Consider the following 14,581-nt stretch of genomic DNA (forward strand, 5'->3'; position numbering starts at 1 on the left):
TTATATTGCTCACATTGTTGGCAAGCGTAATTAAGTGGCCGATGCACTCTCAAGACGATCGAGAGTGAATGCGGCTTCCATAGCAACTCACAATGATCTATCTTCTATGGTAGATGAGTACACTATTGATCTCGATTTTAGAGATGTGATTTCAACCCTTGCACTAGGGAAGAAAGAAGAAACATTTACCCAGCTACAAGATGGTTATCTTCTCTATGGCAATAGACTATGTGTTACTAACTCACTACGTGAGAAAGTAATGTATGAATCTCATGCTCCTCCTTATGCGGGGCATAGAGGGATTCAATCTACCCTAAAAGGGATAGAAACATATTTCTATTGGCCTACCATGAAAGAAAACATACAAGAGTATGTTTCAAAATGTGTGGTATGCCAAAAGATGAAGTTTGATAGAGGGAAGCAACTTGGATTGATTCAACCTTTGCCAATCCCCAATTCCCCGTGGGAGAGCATATCCATGGATTTTATCTTTGGATTACCCAAGTCTATCAATGGGAATACACAAATATGGAAGATAGTAGACACGTTTAGCAAACAAGCACATTTCATACCTGTCAAAAAGCCTATCAAAGCCCATCAAATGGCAACCCTCTTTATATCACAAATCTTCAATTACCATGGCTTGCCAATGTCCATAGTGTCGGATAGAGATCCTAGAATGACCAGTAACTTCTCGAACGGTCTCTTTGATAATTTAGGGACAAGGCTAAACTTCTCTTCAGCCTATCACCCGCAAACGGATGGCCAAAGTGAAATAGCTAACCTAACAATTCTTGATCTACTAAAAGCCTATGTAACGGAAGTAGATCAAAGGTCCCAATGGGAGAAGTACTTACCGTTGGTGGAGTATGCTTAGGATAACACTGTACATACCTCCACCAAAAAAGCACCTTTCGAGGTAATTGAGGGAAGATCTAAAAGTCCCCTGCTACTTAAGGTACACGGGAAGATTAGGTGCAAATGAGTATAGCCGAGACCTACAAGAATCTTTCTAAAAGATTAAGGATGATATCTCTATCTCACAGCAAAGGCAAAAGGCTACTGCTAATAAGCACAGAAGAGCTTAAGCCTTTAAATAAAATGATTGGGTCTTGCTTAAATTTCCCAAGGCTCGATTAAGGCACACAACGGGCAAGAATCACACGGGACACCAAAAGTACTATGCTAAGTTAGCAAAAAGGTACTATGGTTCCTTCCAGATTCTTAGACCAATCAATGAGATGGCATATCAACTCAAATTGCCCAGTCATTGGCTCATACACAATACTTTCCATGTGAGCCTACTAAAGCCTTACAAAGGAGAGCCACCTCAAGAACCAACTATTGAAGACCCACCGGAGATCGAGGACCAAGAAGAGGTACTGCAGTCCAAGTCCATTCTCTAACATGAAGACAAGGTATTGAGAGTCGATAAGATTATCCGACGATATCTTATTAAGTTTCAAAACTATCCTTTTGAAGATGCTAGATGGATGCAAGGCATACAATTAAAGGATAACCTAAACCTTCTCAATGCTTACAATGCTTCTCTAGAGTAAGCAAACGTAAATATGTTTAAATGAACAAAGTTTTTGTCTTATAAGACTCTCTTTTTCTTTATTGTGCACAAATGTTAAGAAGTATGCATACTTAGGATCAAGTTTGCGGAGAGTATGTCTCCTAAACACCAAGTAGAACTTGTCACTCTACTATGGAAGATTGATAGGACTAATGCACAGACATGGTTGTGGCAGTTTAGGCTCTCAAGCGCCAAATGGATTAGTCATCCATTCTGGAATGGTGTCATAGAGTAAAATAGGGATCCTCTACCTGCTAGAACAAGGACTAATGACTAGGCTTTACCGTCTCTACCTAATAGTCAAGGTCCACTATGATTTCAAGAGAGAGCTAATGTCATAATAACTAATATCTAATTCTCTTAAATGATTTTCTCATGTTAAACTGGCCATTTAATAAGGAGAAGTACCAGGGGAGGAAAAGCTAGAATATTGGTAAGGCTAGGAGACTGGTCACATTAGGGATCCAAAGGAGGGAAAATAGGGATCCAAAGGGGGGCCATCTGTAAAAGAGCAATGTGCATGAATGGTGCTTCAAAGACCTTAGGGTTTAGCCCATTAAGACTTCCAAAATGCTAAGGTTCCAAAATTCAATGGTAAAGTCCAAATGGTCAAGCTTAAGAATTGGATTCTTTTGTGAAGACCATAAAGTCTTCACATATCCCTAAAGGTAGGGGAAGAGAGAGAAGAGGTGAGAGAACACACACACACACACTCAAAGCTTTCCTTTACACAAAGGGCATAGTGGACACATGTCAGATTCCTAGCCTAGTTGGTCCCAAAGTGCATTCAAATCCTATTGGATGGCATAGAGGTGGACCAATGAGAATTAGGCCAGAGTAAATTTAGTTTAATTCATTCAAGAACACTTGATAAAAGAACCAATAGAAATTAAGCTCTCTAGAAAACTATTGGACAGTCTACCAAGGGGTCCAATAAGCATTCAGCAGCCCATTGGCTTGCCTGATTCCTATTGACTAGAAGACTAAGAGGTCCAATTAGAGTTTAATTAAATTATTTAAATACCTAAAGCTCTCACAAAAGGGGAAAGGGGGACACATGTCACAAGGCTAGCAATTATGCTTCTAATTTATGATTGGCTAAGCTTTACAGGGGCCAATGGGATGCCAGCATGAGCATTTAGCAAGAGGGGTCGACCAAGATGAGAGAAAAGGTTGCTTTTTACTCTATCTCATTGCGCATACACTCACACAAACTCATGTGTGAAGTAAAGAAGACTATCGCCTTCTTAAGCTTTAATGAAAAGCTCATCATCTACTCCAAGCTTGTGAGAAGGGAGGCCTACACCAACAACTCTTGGCTTTGTGATGCAAATCCAACCAAGAGCCAAGATCCAATGCATGCTCATCTCCTCTACCATGCTAATTACTAAGCTATGATAAGCTATTAAGAGTGATTATGTGAGGAGAAATACTTCTCTCTCGTAAGAATACTTCTTCTTTCTCTAGATCTACTCTCATACCCCGCTAGCTCTCACCATCTTTGAAGGCGTGTGAGGTCTTGGGTCTGAGACCATGAGGGAATTGATGTTGTGTTTTTCAAGTGTAAGCTTGGTGCTTGAAGCTTCCATCTTCATTGCACCAGAAAGTTATTGAAGGAACACAATGTATTGTATTGTAAAATGTCTCCCTTGATGGGGGAAACCTATGATACAAAGCCTTTTGGAGGGGGGACCCTGGCTCCATGTAAATCCAATCCTCAACTTTTGTCAATAGCTTAATTTCTCTCTCTTTTTGAAGTATTGTTCATGCCTATCTAACGAGGTGTTATGCTTTTGTTGCTCTCTCTCCAACCAAGCACTCTTGCTATAGGAATCTATTCTTAATGAAATGCTCACTATGTCTATGTTATTTTCCGCTACACACAAGTTACTAGACCATTAAATGTTACAATTATAATGTGCATATTTTCACCTCTATACATCTTTTAATGCAAAATCTGGTTTGTGATGCTAGGTCATAAAGTTTTTGGCGAAAGCTTTGAGGAGATGCTACAAAGCCTTTAATATAAGAGACGAACACTACTCTTCTTATTTAATTCACACCATTTTTACATCGAATCAATTAAGGTATACTAGTTCACCTTGTTATGCATTGTTCACCTCGACGTCTCCTCCTCACCTCCTTAACTCTTGCAGCCTCGTTCACAGTCCCCTCCCTCCCCTCAATTCCCTCCAATCATTCAAAGCTCAGTCTCCCGCGCGCCCTTGTTTGGGATACATATCATCCAAAATATTGTTCTTTCTCCAATTACCCTTGATCAATAGCATGAAGGTTGGACATAAGGCCACAGATTGCAGAAAAGAAACGTGTGTGAGTGTGTGTGTGTGTGTGTGTGTGTAAGAGAGAGAGAGAGAGAGAGAGAGAGAGGGCCTTCACAGATTGGCAACCGCGAGCCCTTGAGGCCCTGTGCATAGGTGATCACACATCTCGGAGTGGCAACCGTGCACCATCTTTTTATCTTGATTATCTAAGATCGATTTAATGAAAGGAGCAAGGGCAGCTATGCCATGTGGCCACATGTGATTGGCCTACTAAATGAGGAGAGAGAGAGAGAGAGAGAGAGTGAACAAAGCAATGGTTTTTTTTAAAAAAAGATAAAAAAACAAGCGTGTAGAGAGAGAGAGAGAGAGGATTGCTGCATATCGTAATCACTCTAGGCGAGAGAGAGAGAGAGAGAGAGAGAAAGAGAGAGAGAGGATTGTATCATCATTGCTACGTTTTGGCTGACTCCAAATCGGAGAGGAAAATAAAGGACTACGCACCTCCACCCTACAGCGTTCCGGCTCACTGCTGCATTTTGGCTCACTCCAGGCCGGAGAGAACTAGCTCACAGCGTTTTGGCTCACTCCATGCCATATAGAGAGAGAGAGAGGGACTGCAGTCTGGAGCACTACGTGCATGTGGAGGTGGGCGATCTGAGCGAGAGAGGCACTCCACCCCTACGCTATTTTCAGGAGATGCGAAGCAAGGATCGTGAGCAGGGCCAGCTCACAACCATGGCAGAAGTGGTGATGATGATGATGATGAGGACAGGGTAGCAATGTTCTTCGCAAGGCATGCAGCAAGTCCATGAAGAGAGAGAGAGAGAGAGAGAGAGAGAGAGAGAGAGAGAGAGAGGAGATTGCAAAGCTCTTGACTGTTTTCTGCTTTGGATGCAATCACCTACACGTGCAGCTTGAAGGCATCTCACATCATGCAAGATGTTGGTATGGGCAAAAAAACAACCAAGCGCTCGGACTCTCCTGAATCTTGTCTCTGGGAGTGCATTGATTGTGGGATACGCCCAACAGGGCTAGGGTCAGGAACCTCTGGATTGTTTTTAGCATATGCGAAGAGAGGGCCTCGAGCTCCGGATGCAATCACCTACACGTGAAGCTTGAAGGCATCTCGTATCATGCTCCTGTCAGCTGTGATCCTACGGTTTATGCGAGCATAGAAGACATGCATATTGGTAAGTATACAACTCACACTCTCTCAATAAGTTATCACCCTTGCAAGAGAACTGAACTTCCTGAGGTAGGGCTATAGCCAGTGAATACAGGTCCACAAAAAACAATGAAAAAATCATATGTTGGGTGGCGAGAGTTGCATTTGAACCACTCAACAAGCACCATGCTGTTGAATCAGGAACAAGGGAAATTGCATCATGATACTTCATAAGCTAAGGCAGTCATTATAAGCCCTACTGCTTGTAGTTCCTATAGATAACAAGAGAAAACCCTTTGAGAAGGGCTAATTCGCATGCCAGTTGATACAGCCAGCTCAGAGTTGCTCTTCAACCTTCAGGCCTTGCGATACTTACGAACTGTAGTTAGCACAGCCCTCCTGATGTTGAATCCAAAAATTAAAGACAGAATGCGGAACGGTACCAACATGATGAGCTCGAACAGATTCCTTCCCACTAAATCAGCTGGTATCACGCCTCTACCCAGTGCTAGCATATGATGGCCTAGGGGCTGTGTCACTACCAGATAGTTCCCACGCTTCAGCGACTCCACTGTGCACGAGGCCGCATGCTCCGGTGACTCCGAGGTTTTCTTGTTCAACAAGTTCACCTTGTGCAGCACCTCTGTAATCTCTCCTTGATTGTCAACTGCCATACAAAATGACATGGTGTTAAGGAACAAGCAGAGAGCGAAAACAAATCAACATATGTATCATCGATTAGAATGACCGATTGTGCCCTCCCTGATTTTGTTACAAGAAAGAAATGCTTACGTTCATCAAGGAAGGGCGTGTTTACAAATCTTGGACACATCAGGGTCACCCTCATGTTGCTGTATGGCAGCAGTTCGCAACGCAGGGACTCCGCCAGATCCCTCACTGCGTATTTAGATGCTGTGTAGGCAACATGCCCGTACATGAACATCTGAAACGCATCAAAAATTTAGCACCAAGGACTGATACAACCCCAAGAGGTGTCTCTGTGTGTGTGTGTGTGTGTGTGTGTGTGTGTGTGTGTGTGTGTGTGTGTGTGTGTGTGTGAGAGAGAGAGAGAGAGAGAGAGAGAGAGAGCTTACAAAAGAAGCCAAAGATGATATGAAGACTATCGATACAGGATGCGTAGCACTGTGTTCTTTCAAAGAGGGAAGAGCTTCATGAAGAGGGCATATGGAGCCATTCAGATTTGTTCGAATGACAGTATCAATGTCCTTGAGTGATGATTTTTCAAGGTAGCCTCCTCGTGTAAGGCCTGCATTGCACACCAGCACATCAATGGGCTTCCAAAGTAAGGCCTGCCTCACAAACGCAGTCATCGCAGCGTAGTCACCAACATCGGCAACCTGGGATCAAGAAAGGACACATTAGAAGGTTTATCTAGCCATAAATGAAAATCCCACCAATGCAGAACATACTCTCTCTCTCTCTCTCTCTCTCACAGCACAAGGAACTACTCTTGGAATGCATTGAATGCAGGATATGCACAAGAGGACCAGGGCTAGGAAGCTGTGAATTGTTTTCAGCAGATGTGAAGCAAGAGCTATCTCCAGACGCAATCACCTATGTGTAGCTTGAAGGCATCCCAACAAGTCTTTGACGAGCTTACTATGCGGGATGTTGTTTTGTGGAATGCATTGATTGCAAGATATGCCCAACAGGGTCCTAGCGCTGGGCTGTTTTCAGCAGATGCAAAGAGAGGAAAGCTTTCCCAAATGCAATCACCTATGCTTGTATCTTCAAGGCATGTGGCATTGTGCAGATGCTGATATGGGCAAAAGAATTCACGATGATATTGTTAGCCAGAGGTTGTCGAAAAAAAACGAGGTACTTCGCACTGTCTTGGCATGTATACCAAATGTGGTGCACTTGAGAAAGCACAAAAAGTGCTTGAGAAGCTTACTGTTCGGAGCGGCATATCTTGGAATGCACTGAATGCAGGATATGCACAAGAGGACTAGGGCTAGGAAGCTGTGGACTATTTTCAGCAAATGTGAAGCGAGAGCTATCTCCATACGCGATCGCCTACGTGTATATCTTAAAGCCATGTTGCTCTACGCAAGATGCTGATATGGACATAGAAATTCACGATGATATTGTTACTCAGATGCATACCATAGCCGGGAAGAGAGAGATAATTGAGACCGCAAAGCTCTAGACTGTTTTCTGCTGCAGCTTGAAAGCCTCCTGCTCCGGATGCAATCACCTACACGTGTAGCTTGAAGTCATCTTACATGATGACCGCAAAGCTTTGGACTGTTTTCTGCTGTAGCTTGAAAGCATCCAGCTCCGGACACAATAACCTACACGTGCAGCTTGAAGGCATCTCGCATCATGCAAGATGTTGGTATGGGCAAAAGAGTTTACGATGATCTTGCTAGTCAGAGCACACCGCAGCCGGGGAGAGAGAGTATATCAGCAGTGGTTGAACTAGCTTCATCTCCAGAATCTTGTCTCTTCGAGTGCATTGATTGTGGGATATGCCCAACAGGGGTAGGGCCAGGAACCTATGAACTGTTTTCAGCATATGCGAAGAGAGGGCCTCAAGCTCCGGATGCAATCACCTACACATGTGGGTTGAAGGCATCTCGCATCATGCTCCTGTCAATGCCCAACAAGTCTTTGACGAGCTTACTATGCGGGATGTCGTCTTGTGGAATGCTGGATATGCCAAACAGGGTCCTAGCACTGGGCTGTTTTCAGCAGATGAAAAGAGAGGGCAGCTCTCCTAAATGCAATCACCTACGCTTGTATCTTCAAGGCATGTGGCATTATGCAGATGCTGATATGGGCAAAAGAATTCACGATGATATTGTTAGCCAGAGGTTGTCGAAAAATAATGAGGTACTTGGCACTGTCTTAGCATGTATACCAAATGTGGTGCACTTCAAAAAGCACAAAAAGTGCTTGAGGAGCTTACTGTTCAGAGTGGCATCTCTTGGAATGCATAAGAGGACGTGTGGACTGTTTTCAGCAGATGTGAAGCGAGAGCTATCTCCAGATGCAATCACCTACGTGTATATCTTAAAGGCATGTAGCTCTACGCAAGATGCTAATATGGACACAGAAATTCATGATGATATTGTTACTCAGATGCTATTGAAAAGAGATGCCATGTTGACACTCCCTTGGTCGATGTGTATGCCAAATGTGGTGCACTTGAGAAAGCACAATTAGTGCTCGAGGAGCTTTTCGTTTGGAACAGCATCTCTTGGAATGCGCTGATTGCGGGATACACACAACAGGAGTAGTGTTAGGAACTAAGACGTAACTAAATAGATAATTGAGTAGATTACTTAATGGAGAGAAACAGATTTATATACACGAGATTATAGAGTAGAGAGAGAAAGAGAGAGAGAGAGAGAGAGAGAGAGTACACACGATATACGTGGTTCACCCAATGTGGGATACGTCCACGGGAAAGCAGCCACTCAATGGCTTTAGTACTTCAAAACAAGAAGTAGTTTACAAAGGGATTATACCCTTAATGGAGCTCCCGCCTTGCTTCACTCTCACCACCTCACACTCACCTTGTTGCATCAACTTCACACTATGAAATGTGTGTAGAAATGGCCTCCTTTTATAGGCCAAAAGGGCTGCCCTCTCTTATGAGAGACAGCCATGTGTAGGCTGTCCTTGTGCGAATAAGTCTAAATCGGACCCTCCAATCCGTCCAAGTGTGGCTGCCCTTGAGAAGACAAGTCCGCTTTTGAATTCGGCCACCGGCCACCGGCCATTGACTTCCGACCACCGGCCACCGGCCATTGACTACCGGCCACCGGCCATTGACTACCGGCCACCGGCCAACCGACCGGTTGTTTTCCGACCACTTTCTGGCCGTCGTCCGGCCATAATATTCCGGCGAAAAAAAAGTCTCGGGGACCTCCGTCCCTGAGGCCTTTAAAGTTGCCCCTGATTCTTGTCTGTGAAAATTTTGGTTTCCGGTGAGTGATTTTCTTTCACGCACGATGGCTTCTCCTCATAATGGGGGCCTTACAAATGTGCGCTTTTACCACAGAAAATTACAAGGGTAAATCAGGCTCCATACTTAACAAGTAGGACTAGAAAGCTCTATGATGTTTTCAACAGATGCATAGTGAGAGCCTTTGTCCAGATGCAATCACCTACATATTCATCTTGAAGGCATGTGGCTCTATGTAAGATGCTGATATGGGCACAAAAATTTACAATTTCTTTGTTTGTATGAGGCTTGTGAAAATAGAGATTGTGGTTGGCACTCCCTTGGTCGATATGTATGTCAAATGTGGTACGCTTCAGAAAGCATAAAAAGTGCTTGAGGAGCTTCTTGTCCGGAATGTTGTCTCTTGAAACGCACTAATTACGAGATATGCGTAACAGGAGCAGGGACAAAAAGCTCTAGGTTGTTTTCAGCGGATGCAAAGCGAGTGTATCTCTCACCATTCAGTCAACTAATGCAAGGAAGCCCTGGAATGGCTTGCTTGGTCAACTTTCTTTTGATATACTTCGAGGCATTCTTCTCCAAGCTGTAGCAACATCTTGTCTCTCTCTCCATGGCTTTCTCCAACTTCATCCCATATGTACTGTCAATGAGGCTATCAAAAACCTTAAATATGTTGTCATGCTAGCAAGTAGTAAGCAGAAGGGAGGAGGGCCTTGCTGGAGTCGTAACGTCATACTTGTTGCATACGCATGCCTGTCAGATCACCCCGCTACACTGGCATTGGGCTAAAACCATTCAACATGAGGAAGTAAAAGAGCAAACCTACAGCTCATGTAGTAGAGAGCCACACTTACACTTCAGAGAGCACCAAAACTTATTGAAAAGCTTCCTAGCTCTGGTCTGTTTTCAGCAGATTCGAAGTGATGGTCTCCCTCATGATTGCAAGATTTACTCCAAAAGGGCAGCACCAGAAAGCTCTATGCTGTTTTGAGCAGATGCGAAGCGAATCTTGGAGAAAGATGTCATACTTGGCCGTATTTTGATCAATATGTATGTCAAATGGGGTGCCCCAAAGACTACAAATCTGTGTTTGTGTACATGGGACCCTACCGACGAACGATACAACGGACTCAACATCAATCTACATGTTTGCAGAAGTCGCAAAATGGATGACGATGGTAGAACGTATACTCGTGGGAAGGTGGCGGAACAATGCAAGGAAGGTCTAGAAGCGGCTCCATCCAAGATTGTGCGTTGATCCGTACGACCAATACCAAAGATACACTTATATTCCGTATTTTGGTTTCCTTTGTGTGATCTCAAAAGTACTTAGATTAAATCATATACACATTTAAGCAAAATATTTACATCATTTTTATTCAAAAGATTGTAGATGAAGGTGACAAAGGCTGAAGAATTTTTTATATCCAACAAAGGAACATCTACTAACATAATATGGTGGAAGGGGGAGCCTTTTACACGTGTCGCAATCTGCGACCTGAAGGCTAAAGTCCAAAACAAAAACAAGCTCCTTTGCATGCAATAAAGAGGGAGAGAGGGGGAGAGAGAGAGAGGCCGCCAAAGGTGGCCGACCGTACATATAGACAATACGTCACGGCAAGGCAACATGGAATAATACATGTCTTCATAAAACATCGGTAGTGAGTTCTTCCTTGTAAAGCTGTAGTATTTTTACAATAAGAAAGTCCCTCTAACACTAGAGGAGAAGCATAAGTCCTCCTTCAACACTAAAGGGGATAAAAGTGACGGGGGAAGGGCACGTTCCCTACGGTATTATTATAAATGTGGAGAACGGTGCAGACTCCACACCATACATATGTACGATTTTTTCTTTTTTCATTAGGAAAAATATGAACCCTCTAGGGGCCCTTTGGGATTAAGGTTAATTAGAGGCCAGCCAATAGGAAGAGGGTGGTGGACACACTCTATACCCTCAAAAAAGTAGGGGGACAAGGTAGCCTTACACCTCTTAATGGCTTCTTACCTAGTGAGAAGGTAAGGGAGGTGGCTAGGGGAAAGGGAGGGGGGCGGGGGGGGACCACTTTGACCTTTTTTCCCCCACTTTTTGGCCCGGATTTAATAATACACTAAAATTTTAAAATTTCAAAAAATTTCAAATTTCAAGTTTTTCCTCCTTAAAAGGTCCCCTAATTTATTTCATGGTCAAAAAAGTATTTTTGACCTCCAAAAGTCAAAAACGTGTACTAAAAAATTCCAAAAAATTTCAAAACATCATTTTCCACCCTCCAAAGTCTTTCCAAACCTATTCTATAGCTAAAAGTTATTTTCTCTCTCTACAAACCCTTTTCCAAGCTCTCCATGGTTGCAACAACCACATGCACCCCCTATAGTCCAACATTATCTCTCTACTAGCTTTCTCCCATCTCCATTGTAGCACAAAGCAAGCTTCTTCCCCATCTCTTCTCCTTGCCCACCACATAGTTCCACACCAAGCTAGCTCCTCTCCCTTCTCTCACCTCCATTACAAGAATGAAACAAGATTCTCCTCCTTCTACTTTCATTCACTCGCACTACATGGAAACCTCTACTCCCGAAGGTGAAAAAAGCATCAACTCACATGACTTGCATACCACAAGAACAGGAGGTGTGAATAGTGCATGGGCATTGCAAGGATTCATCTCCAACATAAAGATAGAATGGTGAGAAAACTACCCTTGTAGCTTACATTTAGAGCTTAAGATCATCTCCATCTTTAAGTTTATCATGCTGGAGGGAATTAACCTCTTTATGGCTTTCAATGTTTAGGCTTCACACCTCATAACATTGGGTGGTGCTATTTTGTTGATGGCTTTGGTGCGCCATCTATAGTTTTGTAGCATGTGATTGAGTCTCACAATGTAAGTAAGTTGTGTTATCTATGGAGAGTCATCAAAGATTTTTCTTATAATTTATTCTTTGTATAGTTGTCATTAGATTATTAGAATGATATCATTTTGTACTTTATAACTTTGTGCTCACATAATCTATTGTTTACTTACAGAGTCAACTTGTTTTGAGAGGACATGAGCAAGCAACCATGTGCAGAGATGGAAATCACCCTATTTTTATTCCGTGAGGAACCTTTCACTACCGTGTTAAAAGATTTTGATAAGAATAGTAGGATTTTTGTAGAATCTTGAACCAATAGGTACTCTCTAGGAGCTCTTAGAAAAGCCATCCCTATAGTACTACTATCTTCCCTAGTGTCATTGACACACAAATACTCGTGTATATGAATCTCTAGATAAGAAAGACAAATACTTGTAAGAGAAGCTTAACAGCAACAACATTGTCTCCATTTGTAATTATTTTTATGAGGTTGGATTCCTCTATAAATGCAATATAAATATTTCTTTTTGTTAAATGGTGTCGCACTGAGTGAGAGTATTTTATTTAGATTACTGGAGTTTCATACAGATTTGAGAAATATTGTTGATTTTTTTGGATATTCTGATCTGCCTGTAAGATGTTTGAAGTTTCAAGTTTTAATCATTCCACCATGAAGAAATTCATACAATATTTTGATTTCAGTTTAATCACTAATGGTTATTCTTATTAAGTGGATCATAACCTTTGTCAAGATGTCCTCATTTGGGGATATTGAATATATATCAATAGCAACATTTCAAAAGTTGAGAAAGCTAAATTCTTGCTTTCCAAAATGTTATTGTTTCCATACTATGCCTATGCCAAGCTTGACTTAGAGAAATGACAACTTGAGATGGAGGTGTAGATATATACGGGTGAATTAATATTGATTCTTGTTTCATCATATATATTATAAAGGCTTTGAGTTTCCACCTTTTTGAGTAGTGTTGACAAGTTTTTGGTATCAAACCTTCTTAAATATCCCTATTCATTAGCTATTGGTAGCTATTTATTTGGTATTGTTAAAGATCATACCAATAGCTATCACATTGTGAACTTAATTGTTAAATTGCGGATTTGATTTTTACTATGTAGCTCATTTGGATAGAGAAAGTGTAAACATAAATTATAGATACATGCATTGTTAACATAGAAGATATGTATCACTCGAACCTATATAACTGCTAATCAAGAAACTTTTGGTCGGATACTATAACAATAGGGGTCACATGTGGTTTTAAATACCAAATAAATGGCTTAACCAAAACATTTCCAAGAACACGAGGTGAACACAAGGAAGTAAAAATTGGCTCCTTGTTTGGTTGATTTCTAGTGCTAAATGTTCTGAGTGTACAAAATTTGTGAGGCCTTTGACCTTGCGAGTTCACTAAAGTATATGTAACATAGCACATGTGTTCAACAGAAGGGAATTTATAATCTTGTAAAGTTACAGAAACATGTGTAGGTAAGGCCTATAAGGGCTACTTTCAATCCATTGTGGTGAACGCACATGATATAGGAAAATTTGACATAGTGAATACTCCGGACATCAAACACTACAACTCTATCTCATGGCCATACATTAAAACAAAGCCCCTATTTGTCATTTTGAAGCCCCAGAGACCCTCAACAAGAGGGACCACAACGGCGCGTAGAATGCCCATCCAGGCACAAATAGGGACCAAGATATTTCCAAGAACAGGGGATGGACACAAAGAAGTAAAAAATGGTTGATAAGCATGACACAAGGTTTAGGTATCTGCCATTTGGGGGGGGGGGTTGCTATGAACACATTAAACTGCCCAGTTCTATCTCATGGCCATGCATTAAAAAAAGCTTGTACTTGTCATTTTAGGGGCCCAGGGACCCTCAACAAGAGGGGCCACAAGGGCGCGCAAACTGGCCATCCAAAATTTTTAACCTTGTCAATGCTTAAGTTGTCAGACAAGGTTCATACTATCCTTAAGTTGTACTCCTTGCATCCATTTATCATCTTCAAAAGGATAATTTTTGAACTTAATAAGATACCGTCGGATTATCTTACCATGTCATAGTACCTTGTCTTCATGCCGAAGGACAACTTCGGGTTGTAGCACCTCTTCTTGGTCTTCAACTTCGGGAGGGTCTTCAATAATCGGTTCAGTTGGTGGCTCTCCTTTGTAGGGCTTAAGTAAGCTTACATGAAAGGCATTGTGTATAAACCAATGGTTGGGCAACTTGAGTTGATAAGCCGTCTCATTGATGGGTTTCAAGGCTTGGAAGGGACCATAGTATCTTTTTGCTAGTTTAGCATAATACTTTTGATGGCCCGTAGGATTTTTGCCCGTCATTTGCCTTAATCGAGCCTTAGGAAACTTGAGTAAGACCCAATCATTTTCTTTGAACATTAAGGCTCTTCTGTGCTTATCAGCAACAGCTTTTTTCCTTTGTTGAGAGATGGCTATAGCCTCCCTAATCATTTGAAAAGATTCTTGTAGGTCACGGCTATACTCATCGGCGGCGAAGATCTTCCCATGTACTTTGAGTAGCAAGGGACTTTTAGGTCTTCCCTCTATGATCTCGAAAGGTGCTTTCCCCATAGAAGTATGTACAGTATTATTGTAGGCATACTCTACTAGCGGTAAATACTTTTCCCATTGTGAGCGTTGATCTACTTTGGTAACATAAGTTTTGAGTAGATTGAGTATCGTAAGATTGGCTATCTCACTTTGGCCATCCGTTTGTGGGTGATA

General features: G+C 42.1%; 1 protein-coding gene across 1 annotated transcript in view; it reads right to left on the minus strand.

Moving 5' to 3' along the window:
- Positions 1-5,382: 5,382 nt before the first annotated feature.
- Positions 5,383-14,581, minus strand: part of LOC147458801 (3-dehydrosphinganine reductase TSC10A-like) — a 34,430-nt gene continuing 25,231 nt past the window's right edge. Inside the window, exons 4-6 of the mRNA XM_086511509.1 lie at positions 6,121-6,384; positions 5,819-5,969; positions 5,383-5,693 (exon numbers count right to left, since the gene is read on the minus strand). Of these exons, the coding sequence (XP_086367635.1) occupies positions 5,383-5,693; positions 5,819-5,969; positions 6,121-6,384 (726 nt within the window). The remainder of the gene's footprint in view (positions 5,694-5,818; positions 5,970-6,120; positions 6,385-14,581) is intronic.

The sequence above is a fragment of the Adiantum capillus-veneris genome, chromosome 4 (assembly GCF_014529385.1).
Source record: "Adiantum capillus-veneris isolate H3 chromosome 4, ASM1452938v2, whole genome shotgun sequence".
Taxonomy (NCBI): domain Eukaryota; kingdom Viridiplantae; phylum Streptophyta; class Polypodiopsida; order Polypodiales; family Pteridaceae; genus Adiantum; species Adiantum capillus-veneris.